This window comes from Echinococcus granulosus, assembly GCF_000524195.1.
Source record: "Echinococcus granulosus chromosome Unknown EG_S00037, whole genome shotgun sequence".
NCBI classification, from domain to species: Eukaryota; Metazoa; Platyhelminthes; class Cestoda; order Cyclophyllidea; family Taeniidae; genus Echinococcus; species Echinococcus granulosus.
The window spans coordinates 313,541-326,647 of NW_020170417.1; the positions used below are offsets into that span (position 1 = coordinate 313,541).

General features: G+C 39.7%; 1 protein-coding gene across 1 annotated transcript; it reads left to right on the plus strand. All coding sequences in view use genetic code 11, as the record gives it.

Annotated features, from left to right (window-relative positions):
- Positions 1-1,819: 1,819 nt before the first annotated feature.
- Positions 1,820-12,458, plus strand: EGR_05238 (hypothetical protein; the record flags this gene model as incomplete). The annotated part of the gene is made up of 8 exons (XM_024494487.1): positions 1,820-2,020; positions 3,972-4,211; positions 4,630-4,810; positions 5,430-5,604; positions 7,070-7,499; positions 8,483-8,591; positions 9,610-9,707; positions 12,177-12,458. 8 exons carry the CDS (start codon positions 1,820-1,822, stop codon positions 12,456-12,458), a joined length of 1,716 nt encoding a protein of 571 aa, XP_024351108.1.
- Between the last annotated feature and the right edge of the window lie 649 nt (positions 12,459-13,107).

The window sequence follows — 13,107 nt, forward strand, 5'->3', positions numbered from 1 at the left end:
CAAGTGAAGGCAAAAGGTTACGCCGACGGACCTTTTTACGTACATATTGAAGGCAGTTGGGAAATTCCACAGTAATTTAAAATTCCATTCATCATTTCTTCTAATCGCAAAAACAACAGTTAACTCCCCTATTTTGCCAGCCCTTAACACCATGTTTTGGGAATATCGAAATTGCTTAAAAGCAGCAACTTTTAGTACACATGCATACCATGTATTACATTTGCCCCATGAAATAATTTATTTATTAAAGGAGAAAAAAATCATTTCACCTTTTCCCTCATCTGATGACGCCTCCACATCGTTACCATTGGTTAGTTGTGGAGGGCATTGATTGGCTGACTAATCTGATTGGTTATTTACTATACCCCTTACTGTGTCAACTTTCCGTCATAGCATAATTGAAACTCACTTTGACAATTTTTCCGACCCTTTCGGGAACCTAAAATACCGTCTTATTTCCATTCTACTAATAAAAGTGGGGAACTTTATCACTTCCAAAAATTAAAATAAATGCCTACTCAAGGTATATAGATGACACTGGTCCTGGAGGTAGCATAGGGCCAACTACTTGGCTAATTTAAATACAAAAGACTAATTTCCCATGACAAAAACGGTAAAAAGACATGCTATTAGCCTAATTTGCACGTATCTGTGCAGGTGAATGGTAAATCCGAGCTGTCCCTTCAATAGAATCTAAATTCGGCGCTTTCCTGCAATTGTTAACGAGTACCACCAAAACAATAAATTGGCCCATGCCAGTATTCGGACTTATGCTAGAATACCTTTCGAAAGAAGGGAGGTTAGACAAGACATTACTGTTTAAATACTTGACGTTCCTTTCATTGAATACTTGTCTTGGAAGGATCAATATATTTGTATTAATTGACCTTTTTTCCTCCTCGACTTTTAAATGAAAAAACTAAATAGTATTAAAAAGTGACTTACATTCAGTTAAGCACTTTTGGGAAAAAAGAAAGAACTTCTAGAGATTTCATAGATTGAGTCAGGTATGAAATGTTATGAAGGTCTCCTGCCGGTAGATAGAACTTACACAAAGGCCTTTAGCTTTGAAATCACTTCCTAGGTGGTATTTTTCTGGAAGTGTTCTCGTAGCCGTAATACAATACCCACACCCCATATCTTGTACTAAAACGCTGCCATATATGTGGACACTTCTAGATTACACACAAAATCCACTTCATTGTTGGCAATAAAGTCGTACGAAGGAAAAGACAGTGATATCTTTTCCAAATACTTATTAGAAGCTTTCCAGCTAACCATTTCACCATTGGATGTGGCGTGCGCTTGAGGTCGATAGTGCTAGCTGAGCTAGTCTAGGTATGAATGCCAAGCCTCCCCGACACACCACCTATTTGGCCGTGATTTTATAGGTCCTGTGCATAAATGGATTATATACTCTCAAGCATGATTCGAAGTGTGCGCATGAATGCAAGATTGCGGCTTCAAATCGAGTGCCACCCTTTCTATCTCTCCCTCTTTCTGTGTCTATGTGTGTGCGCATGCTTGAGCTCACTCATGCAATCTCAATTTCACTCCCTCATTCTGGCGTCAGCCGCACAGAATTACGTGCCTTAGAGCACACCTGCACCACGTGGATTCCACTGGTGCCAATCCTGCTTTTCCGCCTATTTAATTACCACATGCACAAGCCCATCGAGAGGTGCGGAGGGAGAACTACACGCGCGCACATCACATGCGTTTTCCGTATTTGGCCCTGGTTGAGACATCAAGGCTGTAGCTTTACTTTTTACCTTCTCCTTCTTCTCCATTATAAAGGCGTTTGAACACTCCATAGAGAATGGGAGCCACACATTCGCATGGTACCAAAAGGTGGGCTGCGCCACAGCTGAATTCGAAGCCGAAGTTGACGGACCTTTCCCTGGACGCCTTCATTACCGACATGGTTAAACAGATGGTGGGACGCACTGTAGATGCTGTAATTGAGGAAAAACAACCAAAAAAGTCCAATGTAGTCAAAAGGACGGAAGAATCCAAAAGGGTATGATTTTGCAGTAAAAAAACAAACCCAAGTTGCTTTGCTGTATTTTGTCATGCAACTCTATGGCTAATGAACTCATAAAACAAAACAAAAGAGTCTCTTCCTAATTAGCTAACCCATAAGGTTGCCAAATTCCAGGAAGTTTAAGCCCTATTATCAAAGTCTGGACTAATTTTTAAATTGAAATGACAAAAACGTAATTATTTTTACTCTTCTTCGAACAATGAGCTAATTCAACCGGATACTTTACCCACTGCTTTTGTACTTCTTAATTTTACCTGAATAAAAATAGGAAGGAATATTCCTACATTTACAGAGCAATTAGCGTTAAGTTCTGGGAATTTTAAAGGGAAATAAACCACAAAATTTCTAGAAACATGATTTATTTCATCATATGTTTTGTAATAAGACTTTTAAAATTTTCAAAAGTGTAAAACTTACACTTCCACCAATGTTTTAGTTAATCGTGCAACTCCTTCCTGTGTCGTGTTTAATGTTGGGGAAATTGCTTACTTTGGACATCTGGGGAAGCATAAGGGTTTATACTGCTCTGTAGTGCGTTTCTAGCGTCATATGACCATACCTCTACTGCCAAAGACCAGTAGTACCAGTGAGAAGGAGACGAGCTAGCAAATTGAGTGCCATCTTTGGAATAGCTCAAACATCAACCTGTAAATAATTTGGTTTTTCATTATCTCACATAGATTCAAAAAATTTAGTTAACTAGTTTCATCGTCTCCAGTTGTTTTTTTGGAAAATGGCGGTGATTACACATTCAGCACCTATAGAGAACACTTGAGGCATAATTAGAAGTCGGGGTCGCTTTCATGAGGCCTCTGCCTGTAAGTATTGCGTGGGGCTTACTCACAACCACTAAACAATTTTTGGTTTAGCAAGATTCTAGTCTACTTAAGTGTTCACAAAATCCACCGTTTTGATTCACGATTGGAGCGGTTGAGCAAAGCGACATCTCCGGAATCGGTCACAGTCATTCCACTCGGCTTCACACCTTTGGGCTATGACTTAACTACTTGATTAACAAGTACTTGTAAACATCTTTCAAAGGGTATTTAATGAATCAAGTATGTCTCAAGATATATAGGTTGGAATTAACGAGATTAAAGAGGGAAGAAACTTCGTGATCTAATGCGAATACACGGCCCATTGGAGAAATGTTTGACCCCTATTTAATTGTTTAATGAAATAAGGTCCACAGATCACGTGAAACGTGTCACTTTTAACATCTACTTCACAGATGTACCGAGTGTTTTAATAAGAATCCAGTTTGAGATTTATCAAAGGCATTTTACGTCAAGCTTCACTTCATTTAGGAAATAAGATGAAAGGTAGTTAAGTTGACAGATAATTGACAGAATTCGACTATGATTTACTCGGCTCCCATGTAATTTGGCAGGAAAAAAATAAAATCATTTAGTTCCCAATTTATGTCACTCTTTCAGAGGGTACTTGTCTCAAAGTGCTGTGAGTAGGCACGGGCCTGAGTCACATTCCGGAGCATAGACGCGATTAGTGCTGTCACGTAGTTGAGACATGCATCAAAACTATCCACTTGACCATCTTCTCAAGCCAGTTGTCAGATTATTTGTGGTCTTGCATCTTTATTGTAAAATTTTATGGTATTTTTCAAAGTCCTACGTTTTCAAATGGCCTTAATGCGATCGAAGTTCCCATTGTTTCTCCATCAATGTTGATCTACTCATGATATTGTATACTGAGGAGTTTTAACAAGGCACGAGACACTTTTACGCTGTTTTTGAGGCAAAGTAGACAGCGTAGCTTACTCATTTTCCCTCTACTCGTTCTCATGAAGGTTAAATTTCCCTACTTTATCTGTTTTACGATCCTGTATGGATTGTTACAAGAGGGGCGAATTATTCAAAGTCAAATGAGCAAGTTGGTGAAAATAATTCCATCCTTTCTACATTAACAGCCCTCAACAAACTCTAAGGTGGGTGAGTCAGATCTGGAAGTGCTCAGTTCTACTAATGATTTCTTTCAAACCACCCTGGAGGACGATCACCTAGATGAGTCTGACAGTACTCCATGCCGTTTCATGGAAGATGATGAACTTTCCAGCTCTTCAGCATCATCTTCATTGCAATCTACCAGCAGCTCCTCGCCCCTGGAGGACTCCACCAACGCACTCGCCGCTTCTCCCCTACCTGGAATTGTGAGCAATCTACCTTTTTTTTAAGGAGAGTAGATTACTAGACGTAAATTCTCTGGGAGTGAGGCCACTCGAATCCCATTGTACCTAGAGCCCCACTGTTCTGTCAGAGTTTTGTATAATTTGAAGTACATCACTGTGATTTACATTAATCAAAATTTCATTAACATCCATGAAAAGTGCTCGGCATTACTGGATGCACTAATCTGATTCCCAACTCGTTTTGAGGACTTTTCTGCTATCAAATTCACCAAATTAACTTTTGCCTGGTTTCATTGATTATCAAGAAGGTATGATGCAGAAATACTCGGTTTCACTGAGCAGCCACACCCGCTAAAGACTCCCCTTTATGGTCCTGTTGACTACTTGAATTCATTTACATGGAACCAGAATGTATGTTTGATTTTGGTCTCTCCCTTAGCCAGAAGATCAACTGGTCGGGTTAATTGTCAATATATCCTCACGAGTGGCACCGCTATTCAAAGACGGAATGCAGTTCTTTTGGAACTTGCGTACTACATGCAAGTCTGGAACATTCGAAAAGGCATTGAGGGAGGCCACATATCCACCGCGCTTCAGTATGGACTGTGTTGAAAAGGAAGGTGGGTCATTCACAGGTACCATTTATGTCCAGTCTCTTGGAAATCACAACCATCCGGACATCATGCATGTTCTTCAAATTCGTTGCATAATTTTATTTTCTAAAAGTTAGCATGCAAGTGGACCTCCTAAACCTGAACGCTGATTGCCCTCAAGGAATCAGACGTACTACAATCATTAAGTAGTAACCTGTCCACTGTCCTTCTAGACTCTAAGGTTGTCTTAATTGGATTCGTTTAGAAGCAGTAAAATAGCTTTTTTTATTTTCTTTTCTGAAGACAAATCATAATTCAAAATGGAGATTTCAGGAATTAGAAACTCACTAGCAAAACATGACGCCTAGTTTTTATAGATTCGCTAATGTAATGGAATTTTGTAACTTTTCTTAGAGTGAAATTAAATTACTCAGCTTTCACTTTTGAAATATTCGCGATAGTAGAGCATCCCTAGTTTACGCCAGACTACTGAAAGTGCCTATTTAGGCGAAAATTTTAAGAATAGGCAGTTTCCTTTTCATCCACTCAGCGTCACATCAATTCTGGGGTACCAAAGCAGTTCTTTTTCGTTTACTTTAGGTTAATAAGCCGCAAGGATGAAAGCCCGTGTTTTTTTGCCCCTTAGATGTTGAACTCTGCGAATCGGCAGAAGAAATGAGCTTCTTGAATCGGGCTCTCTTCTTCGACCTTATTCGTGAAATACTTCAGCGTATTTACGAAGGTGAGGACGAGGATGTCCAAGTGAATCGAACACCTGTTGTGAACAGCGCCCGATACAGACTGTGGCTTGGAACTACACGGTGAGGGGATTTTTGTCTAACCCTTGATTAATAGATCAAAACTATTCATATTTAGCATATGATGAAGATAGACAACTAACGATAGAAACGGAGTTTAGGATTAGTCGAATTATTTTCTGCATTTTTAAACAAAAATGACGTCGAACGCTACAAAGCCTTCATTGTTTACCCTGGTTTCTCTACTAATGGATGCTATCAAGACAACTAATGAGGATGATTTGTATTTTTCTCACAGTTGCATTTTAGCTCTGGAAATAACATCAGAACTGACAATGTGTGGAATAAATACGTCAAAGCTGTACTTTGCGTAGACATGTGCAGATAGCCTGCTGACATCTAGACTGGCATGGGAATTTCGTTTGCAACAGACCCCCATGGGCTGATGCCAACCAGTTCTCGTTTAATCGCAAAAGTTAATGTCTAATGCAGTAAAACTAAGAAATTGCCTAAGCGCTGTAGTCTTTAGTGCCGCAATTCCTACCATTTTATTTAATGTTTACGCATCATTTTAATGGACTGTTTTTAAACAGTTCCTTATAAGGAATTACGTAGCGTAATCTTGTGTCAATCTATTGCCGTTGGGTGTTGCGTAATTTATGATATTTACTATATAAAAGCGGAAGACTACAGTCTCGCGATATATGATCACTGCAACTTAAAATTTACACTCTGTTACTATGGTCGTAGTGAATTACTGGTACTCTGACTTTTATAAAAAATCCAAGTAGAAATAGCCCTAACAGCGATTTGTTTCAACTTTTCAGTCCATACCATGAAAAAGGAAAGTATTTAAAAGCAGGAGTCATCAAACTGTCTGGTAATATAACCCCAAATTGTATTATTAATTATCAAATAGGAGTTATCGCGTTTTGGAACAAATATGAGATTTTATAAAACCTAGTGATTTCAGGAACAGTCCCATGTTTTAAATCAAAACCGTGCCATTATATTACGGATTTAAATTTTTGAAACAAATCTTTTTTATTCCTTAGAATTCAAAGATGGCCTAGCATTGTCTGCTTTGCATTAATGGGATGTTAAAGATAGTTTTCATGGATGTCATTTTCAAATAATTTGACAAGTTAGAAGCAGACTAAGGTCCTAGCTTTTCAGTCTTGATTTTCGAATACAAATCGGTCAATCCTCCCTTTAAATGGCAGTTGATTCTGGTGCACCTTCACGAACAACACTCCTCAGACTCTACACATGATCCGAATCTTGAAATGTTACGAATGCTGTGCTTGTCACTGTATTCATCAACCTTTTCATCTACTGGATGCCCAATTATTATGGATTTAAAAACTTCCTCATTATTTTAGCACCTCTTGTCTTAAAGACAAATTAAACACTTTTAAGAACTGTCAACAAACACTTCCAAATACTTAAGATGGTGACTCTTGACTAAATAAGATAACAGTACTAAGAGAATCTAAGAATTCAGTTTGTTGTTCGTTTCTATTTGCAGACCAAACTCATTAACCTTGCTAGAGCGCATAATTCGAACAAACCTGGAAACCGAATTTGGCATTTCATTTACACCGGCCTGCGACGCTTCTCAAAACAATTCCATTTTGAATCCCTCCCCACCCCGTGTGCTCACAGATATGAATCGACTGTCTCGGCTGGCCCAGTGGACCGTTCAACGTAAGGACTGGCTTGACCAAAGACTGGAATTGGAAATGCGAGCAGACGAGCACACTTGGTATAATTACAAACCTTTCGAGCAAAAGTTGTTGGATAATCTGACCTTAATGGTCATGGCAGGCACGTTCAATGAGGTATATGATGAATGTTCCAAGAAGGTTGCAAAGGAGATTTATTATGAGGATGCGCAGCTGCTGAATGGGGAACCGGAGCCAGAGATGAAAAAAAACTTCGAAACGGATTTCGTCCGTGTTCGAAGCCCAAGCTCAATGTCGGGAACAATGCCATGACATTATGCAAGAAAAATAGGAGCCGAGGAATGCTATGTACATAAAAATATTTTTTTAATGATTTCGTACCTTTACCCAAAGGAAATGAATTTTGGATTGCACTGTAAGAATGTAGCGGACCAAGACTTCCCTGAAGACGAAGGAAGACATAATACTCGGGCAGAATATAAATGTTCAGCACAGAGAAGGTATTTGAGCTACTGGCATGGGCCTAAAACCAGCCCACCCGGCGTAGTACAAAGGCCAAGTCAGAAGTGGCCCCCTCGCAAATACAGAGAGATAAACAACCATCATACTAAAGGAAACTAGTTTCGCCCACACTTATATCAACAGCTTTGAAAGGAAACAGGTTTAAATGTAAGTATGTCGACAATCCTTCACTAAAATTGAGGCAGCTAAGCTCTGCCTTGTTAAAAGTTATTTAATAACGGACGTTGTACTAATTGGCCTGTACGAGTGAATGAAGCGAGGCTCTAAATCTGTTGAAATACTAACTCCAGGTTTTTATTCCACGAAGTGGCATTTGTTTCAATTGGCGTTGATTTTAGTGGGCATTTCTTTCGGGTTGGTTTGTGCTTCAAGTTTGACCTAACGGCCATACCAGAACCCTCTTGGGTCTTCTGCATATTAACAGATCTGCTTCCCTACTACTGTGATATTATGATGCACCACTTTGATAATATTAGTAAGCGAGTCCGACCCAGGTTATAGAAAACAGCATTAGTGCTGTAAATAACCGACTCTACAAATTTAATTTAGAAGAGTTAAAACGGAATCCCGAGGGGTCCGATTTGTGACGTAGCCTAGGATCTTGACATTTCTTCCAATTTTACTTTTACAACGAAAGATAGTTGGCATGGTTGGGATGCTTGCTCTGGGATATTGTATGGCTTTAGTACAACCACGAGCTACCAATGGCAGTGTGGTAGCCCTTCGCCTTATAGAATGTCCCTCATTCAGAAGTCGTGATCCGACCTCATGTATGTTCTAATACGGATGCAAGGTATTCACCCTCTAATGCAAGTCAGCCATCGATTTCGACCCTAGCTCGTGGTGCGTTGCAATTTCCTGAAGTAGATGAGCAACCACTGGAAATGACAAGGATACCATGTAAATAGAAAGGGTGGCTGCTTACGGGTCCGACTTTTGCTTAAGTGTGCAAACTTAACTGCTTTTCGGCTTAGTCTGTGCTATTTGAACTTCCCTTATTAAAGTTTTGTCTCCAGATTGTGCTTATAGCCCCAAACTGTTGCCTTTACAAAATAACTCGGCTTAGTTAGGCTCTGAAAAATATTTAGAATAATAAATAATAACCCAAACTTATTATATTAAAAATTAAATAACGCTTATTGACATCTTTTTATAAAGCTTTTTGAAAGGATTGACATGTTTTACGACTCCATTACATTGCCTTTACTTTAAGTGAACTACTAGAGGTTTGCTCGGTTCAAATATTTCGGCGGTTTGATGCCCCGTTCTGATAGGTATGGCGCTAAAACCCGGTATATTCTGGTTTTTCTACTAAGAAATGTTGAGTTTATTTGTTTACAAGGTTAAGGCTTGTCAATACTTTGAAATAGATCTTACCAGGTTTAAAGCGCAACCATTCCTTGCAATGCCATGCATACTACATTTGCCTCATTTATTCAATTGCAAAACAGAACCCGTCATTCGCGTCACAGGCCTCGACGGAGTCGTTCGCGTTCTTTGTAAGTTTGGGGTTGGTTTTGTACGATCAGTTGCTAGGACTACTATTGAGCCCTTTTTTACTTCAGGAGTCGTCAATCTAAGCACCACAATGACCGGAGTCGGACACGAAGTCCGTAAGTGTAGATTCGTACTTTGCTACCACCTAGCTCTTATTTTCTGGTGTCTTGATTGCTGAAGCTTTACTTATGAGTTTTAAGAATAGTGACAGTTTGATTTATTCGTCCTTAATTTTGCAGCGAATCGCCGTCCGGAATAAAAATTCAGTTGAAGTAAGCTTTCTCCTCGAAATGTGTGCTTTTTTGGACAAAGGTTTTGCTTATGAGCATCGTTTCCCATGCTCTTCCCAGGCCATTGGTTTTAGCCTCGGACAACGAAAAGCTTCGCAATCAGGATATTGACTTTATCGAGACTTCTGGCTTCGTACAGACTGCCTTTCGTTCCTCGCGAAGCGGTGATCAAGTGAGTGTAAATTTAAAATTGTTGGTCAGTTTAAGGTTTTATGTTTAAGCGAAAGACCATCAACTACAAGTGTTACATCAAAAGTCACCATTTTTTTGAGCCATGGGGGATAAAGATGTGTGATTTGGTATAATGCTAGAGATTGCCTAGGCTTGCATGTACATCCGCATGCAATTAGTCTCTTTCTTGGATTTGTTTCAAATGTCGCCATCGAGTAGTGTCGAACTGTTATAATCTTACAGAATATTGGTTCAGCATACCTGGTTTTTACTCATGAAGCTAACGGACAATAATTATTAATGGCCGCATCTTTATTTGTTCACGTGATAAAAGGGTAACAAATGGAGAATATCTTCCAGTGTAGGAAGCTGATATTTGATGAATGATCACCCCTAAGTTCGCAGTAAAAACTATTTCAGAATGACCAATCCAAGAGAAAAAGTGTGAGATCAACGGTTTCTTACCACGTAAACCTAGCTGGATCATGGAGAATCTACAAAGATGTTGGGTCATCGAAGAACCGCAGACAAGTTGGGTACTGTTACCTAACTTTAACAAATGAGCCGTTTTATTTTATGGCTAAATTTCAATTGAAAAAATAGTAATAAGTTAAAAGGTAGTCCGAGGAGCTTGCTTTTTCCTAAGAAAAAGCCATTGGATAAGGCCTCCCCAAGTACTTTAGTCGTTAAAGTAACCGCTATTATAGTTGATAACTTAACGCAACAGGGACTTGCGATTCCAATTTTTTAAACGCTTTGACCCCCAAAATCAAGAAGAAATCTGACTCTGACTACTTCGTTTTTATTTCAATCTTACTTCTCAACTGTTGATTCGATTTCAAATGCGATTCTCTAATATCTGAAAGAGGTGACAATCATCGTTTGGAGAAATTTGTGAGGAATGCAGAAGATGAGGATGGTATAGTATCTCCTTTCCACCCCAAGGCGCGGTAAGGGTTCCCATTAAATAGGCTTGGTGGAATGAGGCCTTGAATCGCCTTGAAAGAATAGTACCATTTCCTAACTGGTTGACTGGGACTAGACCTTTTTGCAGAAGTTCATTTTGCTTGTGTTCGAGGCCTTTCGTATTAATTGGATGGACCCCAACCGTAATTATTTGCCTTTATGAACATTTACATATGCGGTCTATTACATATACACAAAACAGTCATATTTTTTGAGGATAAAGTGGGTGGATTGTTCGGGTTCACCATTGATATGTTCATTTGCTTAACGAACGTTTGGATCTAGAGCCATTTCTCATTGCAAGTGGTCGGTTGCCAAATGATTCTCTTTCAGTGATATGATTTTTGTAACATGAAAGATGCGGAATGACGCTAGCTAATGTATGCACAATGTGTTAGTCTCGGGATCGAGTCCGAAGGACTGGTATTAATAAATGTCACAATTTGTTAGAAGTTCATGGGTAGTTTGGATTCGTTAGCTGTGAGTAACTGTCACACTGCTTCATATATCACACGAACCACACGGATTTATGTTATACATCCCCTCACCAATCTTTAAGCAGCACTTGATGCAAGAAACTCGTAAAGGAAAAGGTTGCAAAGCAACCATCAAACACAAATACTATTCTTGCTAGTTGAAATGAAAGTGCAGCTTGGTGACTTTCAGATGTGATGGTCTCTAATTTCATACAGAATAACGAAGGCAGTAAATAAAGCTATGTGCGTGTAGAAGGGATGTTTGTGTTGAACCGGGAATTTAGGAAGAATAGGAATCTGTTTTGAGGGGTTGCAACTGGTTTAAGTATGGACGTCTTTGAAGGGTTTATACCTATCAATTAGATTTCTTCCTGTCACCGAGTGCTGTATCATCTTTGTGTACTTGGGGTCTTTTGTAGATATCCGCACGTTCGAGTTTTGTTTCAGATTATAAGAGATTTTGTCACCTCCTACTTTTCATGCACATGCTACCACTGTTACCTGTCATCTTGATAAGTGTTAGCTATGCCTACTTCTAATAGGACTCCTCCGCGACTTGCAATTGTTCGTAGCGCCATAGCGGTAGCCTACCCTGCCGAAGCGGTAAATCTAAAAGTCCCAATATGGCTTGGATATGATTTGTACAGTTAATTTCCTTTCTTATTCAAATAAGGTATCCAGGTATCTCATCCATTGTAGAAAGTTTGTCTGCGCATGTTTACTTCCTTCATATACTTCTTATTTAATGACACGTTCTTTTGATAAAGCATTTACGTTATGTGAAGTATCGGCATTTTCGTACGTAGAAAAAGGACATTTTAATTGTGATTCGACAATTATCAGACACGCCTGCCACCGAACTGAAAAGAGAGTAAAAGATTCATCTGATTTACTTTCGGGTGCACAACAGGAAAGGAGGATTTTATGTGGAGATGGGACTTTTCAGGGAAATTACCCCCAACTTTGGATGCAGAGAGTGAAGAGATTGTGACTGATTTCACATTTTTCCCATTTTGTACTTGTTACAGACCTTCAAAGTACCGTCGGAGACGAGTAGCACTGGTGGTGTGGGACTAAATACGGTGAGTGCTGCGAGTGGTCAGTATGAGGCATTGGTACGTGAGCGGGCCCACGAGGCAGCCATTTTCGGAACGGGACACTCGCAACCCCTCGACAGCCTCTGCCTAGGTGCGCGGCCCAGTGATGATGGCGGCGGTGGTGGTGATGGAGGACAGAAACTCGTGCCCACCACGCAGGTGGTCAAAGAGATCATTCATCCTCGTGTGAGTCCCGAATTATTCCTTCACTGAATTTCTCTTCCTTCTGTTCCTCCTTTATTCCTGATTTTTATGATCATTAGTGGATTAGGGTGATGTATTTGAGAAATTGCTGGTTCTGTTGCACGCAATCTTTCCTCTTCCACTCTAAAATATTTGTTTCTTCATCTGCCTGCATGTATTCTCCTTAATACAGCTTTTTTACTTCAGATCTATATGATCTCTTACCCATCTACCCTTGTGTAATGAATTGGCAATAGCTGTTGTGTTCAATTGGCTTTCGTGAATAAGACCTAATAAGTTGCTGGTATGTTTCGTGCTTATGTTTTGACAGTGGATTCAGGTTGGTTTCCTTCCTGTCATTTGTTTGTTTGCTTATTGTACTGGAGTCCACAACCTTTCTGGATGCCGTCGATTTCTTTCTCCTTTTGCTCAAGTAGTGCAGTATTGTTAAAGTGGTAACCGTATCAAATCTTGGCTGGGTTACCTTCGATCCCAGTAAAATTACTCACAGGTCGCATGTGTCTGCCATGCTCACAGTTGGGATCTTTTATGCGGCTAGTTCGTCCCTGAGATTAAAATCGTCTTCCGTACTCACGCTAAGCTTAGTGATAATTCAAACCGTCTAGGTCGAACCTCATCTGCCGTATTTCATATCTACTTTTGCCCAAAAATCAAACTA